Consider the following 7,791-nt stretch of genomic DNA (forward strand, 5'->3'; position numbering starts at 1 on the left):
GAAAATGGACCTGGTGGTTGTGAAATTAAGACGATTTTATTTTATTTATTTTTTGCCCAAAACAAGGTTTTCTTCAAGGTCCAGAAGAGCGTATCTGTAGGCTAATAAAGAAAAAAAATCGTCCAATTTATTTAATCATTGAGACTTCCCAACTTAACTTATAACTGCTAACTTGTACGCACTCCGTGTCAAAACGACATTTCTCACCAATCTGTAGGTCCTACACGTCCGCCCGCGCGCGCCTCTGGGAGCGCGCAGGACCCGTCCCTATACAGCAGCGAGCAGCAGCGCATCCATCCTGCCGTGGAGTCGCAGGGACAGTGGAGCCTCTAGGAGCTCTCTCTCTCACACACACATACACACACACAGCGACGGAAGATGGACGGAGTGGGATCGTTCGGAGCGGGCCGGACCGGGTCCACTATCGACCCGATCACATTCGCCAAACAACCGCAGACCATCCTAAGAGTGCTGTCCTGGGTGAGAGATGCATTTTACGGTATTACTGTTATTGTGTGTAGCTACATGTATGTGTGTGGATGCGGGGTCCTCTCTGTTGTCTTTGCTGCGCGAGACGCGTGACGTGTTATCGCTGTAAATATAAAGTGTGGAAATCAGTGGGCTGGTGAACGGGGTGTGTGAGCGGATAAATGGACATGAATGTGATTTTGTCGAACATCAGAAAAACACCGTGCGGGGTGTTACCATACCCAGGCCTGGTTATCTGACACCATGAAACAGCTTTCACTTTAGATGTCTTTTTCCTGGAGAGAAGACAACCCATTATCATCCATTACTGTTATTTACATTAGCTATTGCTAGTGTAAATAATAAACACAGCACAAAGATCCGCTGCTGACCAGATTGGGCTGAGAATGAGAAAGATAGATACTATAGGCTAATCAGTCAGCAGCCTCACGCTACCAACATCCCACAACAAATATAATTCCCATCTCGGCTGTTATTTATCTGGATTTTTTTTAGCCTCGTGTAATTCTTTTCTTAATTATTTCAGTCTAATTATCAGTTGGTGATTTTAGTGATTTATCCTACACGGTTGTCGTTCTTCATCCCACCTGTGATTGGTCAGCCACCATCATTACGCACGCAGTTCCACGGACACGCGTCGTGCCCTGACGTTTGATGTAACGCATCACCTTTGGGTTAAACTGAGACGAATGAGCTTCTTAAACAGCACAGGGATTTATCAAACAGGACCAAAGAAGCGCATGCTCTACAGTAAGTTTCATTGCAGTGTATCTCTGGTTGACTGAGATCTTAAAGCAGCACATGCTGCCTTCAAGAACACATCGTTTCCAGGGATTTCCATGTGTTTTTTTTTTTTTAAAAAAAAGAGCAAAATTAGATTCTGCAGATATTGGAGGTACAGGTGGACTGGCCTGCCTGCAGTTCTAACCTGTCCCCTAATAAGAGAAATGAGTGAAAAAGTTTAGATGCACACCTTAAAGCATGTTTGCAGGGAGAATTCCTTATTAGTGTTGTGAGAAAGAATACAAGAAAGTGGTACAAGCTTTTACTTTTTTCCTTGGTATGGGGTGTGTTTGCAGAACACAATCCCCCCCAAAGTAGTGTATGTTAACAAATTAAACTAACAAGACAATACATGAAATATCTGGCATAAAAAGAATGATCTGCTATGAAACAGTAACACGGTAATTACTATAACTTTTGTTTGTTTATCTATGTTGTGGTCATTTCCTACTCCATCCCAATTTTCCATGATGGAACATTAAAATTTGGGATGTACCACACACCTAAGCCTTTCAGAACAAGCATGTCCCTCCAATACAGCAAGGGAGCATTTTGGTTTCCTCTCACATTCATGTTCAAATGTAACTAAAACCTCCCTCACTGTTAAGTAAGTCCACAGTGACTGCTGTAAATCTACTACTTAAGGAACAAATAAAACTAACTCTAAAATTGAGTTTTTTTTGTAATTATGTAAAGTAGTTAGTGTGTAGTTCCTCTTTTCATGGTGATTCACGGCTGTGATATATAAGCCGCTTTATAACACTGATTTACTGAAAGCACTTGAGTGTGTATCTGCTCAGATTATATCCACTCATGTGATTAGTTAAAAATGTGGACCTGAAATTATCCCATTGTGTGTCCCTCCTTCATCATATGACCCAGACCCCCAAGTATGAGGTGCATTATTGTGTGTGTTTGTGTGTCACATGGCCTTATTCTGCCATTGAGTGTTAGTCAGCTGATCGGTGTCAGTGAGCAAGTCCAGAACAAAGGGAGGAGGAAAGGCTGAAAATGTAGAAGGATAAGACCTAAAAATAATGGTCTTAGTAAAAATGAATACAAAAATTGAACTGACAGAACAATTTTTGTTGTATTTTCTACAACGCTCCTTTTTTTGCTGCCTCAGGACTGTGTGATTCTTTAAAGGAAAGTGAAGCAGCCCAGCAGTCAGTCAGAGAGAAAGACCGGAAATTAGGTTAATGCTTTAGGTCTGAGCGCACTCAAAGAAGGGTTCTCCAGTTGTGTTGCCACAACTGTGATTCCAGTGAGCCCGGAACAATGTTTCCATTTATTAAAGGGTTCATACAGGGTGTGCAGAATTATTAGGCAAGTTGTATTTTTGAGGATTAATTTTATTATAGAACAACAACTATGTTCGCAATGAACACAAAAGACTCATAAATATCAAAGCTGAATATATTTGGAAGTTGGAGTGGGGCTTTTTTAGTTTTAGTATCTTAGGAGGATATCTGTGTGTGCAGGTGACTATTACTGTGCATAATTATTAGGCAACTTAACAAAAAGCAAATATATACCCATTTCACTTATTTATTTTCACCAGGGAAACCAATATAACAACTCAAAATTTACAAATATACATTTCTGGCATTCAAAAACAAAACAAAAACAAATCAGTGACCAATATAACCACCTTTCTTTGCGAGGACACTCAAAAGCCTGCCATCCATAGATTTTGTCAGTGTCTTGATCTGTTCGCGATCAACATTGCTTGCAGCAGCAACCACAGCCTCCCAGACCCTGTTCAGAGAGGTGTACTGTTTTCCCTCCCTGTAGATCTCACATTTGATGAGGGACCACAGGTTCTCTATGGGGTTAAGATCAGGTGAACAAGGAGGCCATGTCATTATTTTTTCTTCTTTTAGACCTTTTCTGGCCAACCACGCAGTGGAGTACTTGGATGCGTGTGATGGAGCATTGTCCTGCATGAAAATCATGTTTTTCTTGAACGATGCTGACTTCTTCCTGTACCACTGCTTGAAGAAGGTGTCTTCCAGAAACTGGCAGTAGGACTGGGAGTTGAGCTTGACTCCATCCTCAACCCGAAAAGGTCCCACAAGCTCATCTTTGATGATACCAGCCCATACCAGTATCCCACCTCCACCTTGCTGGGGTCTGAGTGGAGCGGAGCTCTCTGCCCTGTACTGATCCAGCCACGGGCCCATCCATCTGGCCCATCAAGACTCACTCTCATTTCATCAGTCCATAAAACCTTAGAAAAATCAGTCTTATGATATTTCTTTGACGTTTTATCTTGTGTGTCTTGTTCAGTGGTGGTCGTTTTTCAGCCTTCCTTACCTTGGCCATGTCCCTGAGTATTGCACACCTTGTGCTTCTTGGCACCCCAGTGGTGTTGCAGCTCTGAAATATGGCAAAACTGGTGGCCAATGGCATCTTGGCAGCTTCACGCTTGATTTTCCTCAGTTCATGGGCAGTTATTTTGCGCCTTGTTTTTTCAACACGCTTCTTGCGACCCTGTTGACTATTTTGAATGAAACGCTTGATTGTTCGATGATCACGCCTCAAAAGCTTGGCAATTTTAAGAGTGCTGCATCCCTCTGCAAGACATCTCACTATTTTTGACTTTTCAGAGTCCGTCAAATCTCTCTTCTGACCCATTTTGCCAAAGGAATGGAAGTTGCCTAATAATTATGCACACCTGATATATGGTGTTGATGTCATTAGACCACACCCCTTCTCATTACAGAGATGCACATCACCTGATATGCTTAATTGGTAGTAGGCTTTCAAGCCTGTACCGGTTGGAGTAGAACAACATGCATAAAGAGGATGATGTGATCAAAATACTCATTTGCCTAATAATTCTGCGCACACTGTAGATGTTTAGGGTTATAAAGGGATCATGATTAGGGCTAAGATACAACATTTTATCACCTTCTTCGATACTATTTTGTTTAAAGTTAAATGAAAAATAAAGACATATCAACGAATGTCCATCAACCTAACTACTATCTTTTACATTGGTATGGTGTTAGCCCCGTGTATTACAATAGGTGGATCCCTAATTTCTATGTTGATGCTCTTCTTTATGCTGTGTCTTACTCTCTTCTTCTCAATCTATCTCTCTCCTGCTTTTCCCACCTGCAGATATTTTCCCTGGTGGTCTTTGCCTCTATCGTAAACGAAGGTTATGTTAACTTAGGCAGTGAGCGTCTCCACTGTGTCTTCAACAAGAATGCAGATGCATGTAACTACGGTGTGTTTGTGGGCCTGGTGGGATTGCTGGCATGTTCCTTCTTCTTCCTGCTTGACTACAAGTTCGCCTCCATCAGCTCTGTTAAAGACAGGAAGAAGGCTGTGATGCTTGAGATTGGGTTTTCAGGTAAGGATGCAGACACAAGCAAAAGCAAACACTTAGCTGATACACAATAAAAGACTAACGGTGATCTGTGTGACTTTTCTTTTAATCCAAAGGGCTCTTTACATAAAGGCTGCAGTTCCCCAAAATAACAAAGGCTTACCTTGACTGGTCTCGTTTCTTTTATACCACAACAAATTAGGAGAAATGAAACTAATAACAAGTATTAGAGAAATGAAAGGCTTCAGACCAGGAGAATCTGAGAAATGATTATCCACAAGTATCTCAAGAGTTACCTTGGAAATAACATTTCACTGTTTCATTGGTTTCTGGCAGGTTTCTGGGCTTTTCTGTACTTCGTAAGTTTCTGCTTCCTGGCTAATCAGTGGTCTCGAACACAAACTGACGACCTGCCACTCAACCAGGGGGCAGATGCAGCTCGAGCAGCAATTGCCTTTTCTTTCTGCTCTATAATCACCTGGGTAAGAATGCAAACTGAAACACAGTAACACATACATTACAGATGTGCCATATACATATTAATATATAAAAAAGTAAAGTTAATTCTGAAAAGCAACCCAGAGTTTCTGTGGTTTAGGTCCTACTAAATCCCTCTAATTAGTTTGGTAGTTCTACAGGGGAGTAGTAGTATACAGACTTTAAAATAAAAACTTATAAAATATCTGCTTTTCCTGTCAAAGCAATGCACAAATTAGGAAATGTTTCAATTTCTGGTCAAATATGATCTTAAATATCAGATGATCACTCATTTCCTGAAAGTAGACAAAGAGAACACAAACAATAAAGGTTAATGATATAATTATTGTCCATTTATTTATTTAAAGTAACCTTAAATATCTGGCATGAATGGGATGTGATTTCTTTGTGTCCAAATTCTTTAATGGTAGGTCTGATGAGCATCAGTACAGTTTTTTTCTGAAACCTTTAGTGATCTTCTTTGTTAGTTAAATTAATCACTTGAACCACTTTTTATTATTTTTATTAAAGTGTTCATTTCATACATGTAAACCAAATATGGTGCAAATTAATTTGTCTCTTCTCTTATAGCTTACATAAAAAAACTATTTGAAAATATAAAAAAACAAAACAAAAAGGCATAATCATACATATATGAAAAGAAGTCAGATGAAGTTGTGCTAATTATATTACCAGCAACAAACATTTGAAGATCAAATTTCCATATGTATTTGCTCTTTGAATTCAAGAGATCACCCTGTAACACCTGATTATTATCTCCGTAATTGAATCTCACCATTTAAATTAGCTGCCAGTCCAAAAGGTTAATAAACAGCAGCAACTAACAGATGTCCTGATAATTAAAAAGTAATAATTATTGTATGTGCCACAGCTAATAAAATTATTATCCATAAGGTTTGAGAGTTGTCCAAACAGTTTGGGCTTGTTATTTTCTTTTGTTAATGGGAAACATTTTCACACCACACTTTCTGGCAAAGAAAGACCAGAAGATGTCAGTGCTTCCGCTTCTGCTTCCAAGCGCTGCTATAGCTCGTTGATTAGCATGAACTATTAGCATTAGCAATGCAAATCAACTGTAAAACAAGTGCGAAAATATTTGTTTATGAATGTGAAACAGTCTAAAAAAAGATAGCTAAGCTAACCTGTTTTGACTGGGAGCAGCAGATGTGTGAATTGTAGAGTCAATCGTCTTTTTTTGTGCTAAGCTAACAAGCTATTGACTACATACAACATATAAAGACAAAGTGGTTTAAAACGGTTGTTGTTAGTACGATGCTGTCCACACAGAAGTTGATTTAATCTGTCACACACTCAACCGTGGCATTCATGTCATCTCCATGTGGTTCACAGAGGACATTCCAGTCTGTGGCCTCAAAGCTCCCTCTCAGATCTTCAGCTTTATCAGGTTTTAATCGTCTGTGTGATGATTGGTTGCTGCTGAATGATGAGCTTGTAAGTGGAGGTGAGAAGAACCAGATTATGTTCTGATCTTCCTAAAGGAGGCAGGACAGATGTGCCATGTAACATTTGCATAAAATAAGTCCAACATTTTATTTTCTCTGTTGAAGCAGCTGACAAATTGTTGGAATGTTGGTACTGTAGCAGAGAGGGAGACATTGTTGAAGTCTCCAGAGATTGCAATGAATGTGTTAGCAAGCTGTGTTTGTAGCCTAGCAACGACAGAGCTGTTGACGTCCCAGGTCTGCAGGGGTACGAGGTATGATATAAACCGCCACCATATTAAACTCTAAATAATATAGACAAAAACTCATGGTTAACAGTTCCATATCCTTTGTGTAGATCTCCTCCTTCTACCTTGACATGTCCAGGATGGCACCAACAATGGTTAAAAAGCACTGCAATTTCACCTCCCTTTAGCTTTGCCTTGACTGTCTTGTCTTAAAGTCTTAAAGCAGTGTAAAGACACAGCAGAATCCAGAATGTGTTCATGTACTCATGTTTTGGTGAAGCACATAATACTGCATTCCCTGCATTCTTTTTGAGACTTCGTTAACACATCAAGCTCGTCCATTTTGTTAGCTAGTGGTCTCATGTTATCCATCAGAACAGTTGGAAGAAATGTTTGAATTTCCACCATCTTTCTCTGCCTTTCTCCTGACCTGCATTCTCTTCACTTTCTTATAAAGAAAATTACATTTCAAAAACTAGGAAAGTCAAGAAAGCCCTTTGTTTGTCTTCTGTTTATCCTACATGGTTTTTTTTATACATTTATTAATGTGGAAAAAATTGCCTTAATGACTTAGACACCCCCACTTTAGCTACTGTAGCTTAGGGAATAATTAATTTATGGTACTCTGTCGACTCTGCTTCCTCTGTAGGCTGGCCTAACAGTGCGTGCAGTCCAGAAATATCTGCTCGGTACAGACATGACCCTTTTCACCACTGAGCACATGGACGGCGGAGCACCCACCCAGCCATACCCCTCCAATTCACCAGGAGGAGGCACTACTGAGACCACAGAGACCTACCAGAGTCCACCATTCACCGAGAACAACGCAGCACCCACGTACCAGGTTCCCATTTACTAGAAAAGATAGACCTGGTGGTTGAAGAAGGAGGTGGGAGAGAGATATACAGATGGGAGGAAATTGCTTTCTGTGATTTTGGTTTCAAATGCAGTTGTTCATGTGTTGATCCAGGCCGAATTAAAAAAGTGGCCTCTG

The 7,791-nt window shown here is 40.2% G+C and overlaps 1 protein-coding gene across 1 annotated transcript; it reads left to right on the top strand.

Moving 5' to 3' along the window:
* Positions 1-260: 260 nt before the first annotated feature.
* syngr3a (synaptogyrin 3a) lies at positions 261-7,791 on the top strand. The gene is made up of 4 exons (XM_041975922.1): positions 261-480; positions 4,399-4,633; positions 4,946-5,091; positions 7,447-7,791. The coding sequence occupies exons 1-4, from the start codon at positions 379-381 to the stop codon at positions 7,654-7,656; spliced, it is 693 nt and encodes a 230-aa protein (XP_041831856.1). The 5' UTR covers positions 261-378; the 3' UTR covers positions 7,657-7,791.

This window comes from Melanotaenia boesemani, chromosome 2 (assembly GCF_017639745.1).
Source record: "Melanotaenia boesemani isolate fMelBoe1 chromosome 2, fMelBoe1.pri, whole genome shotgun sequence".
NCBI lineage: Eukaryota > Metazoa > Chordata > Actinopteri > Atheriniformes > Melanotaeniidae > Melanotaenia > Melanotaenia boesemani.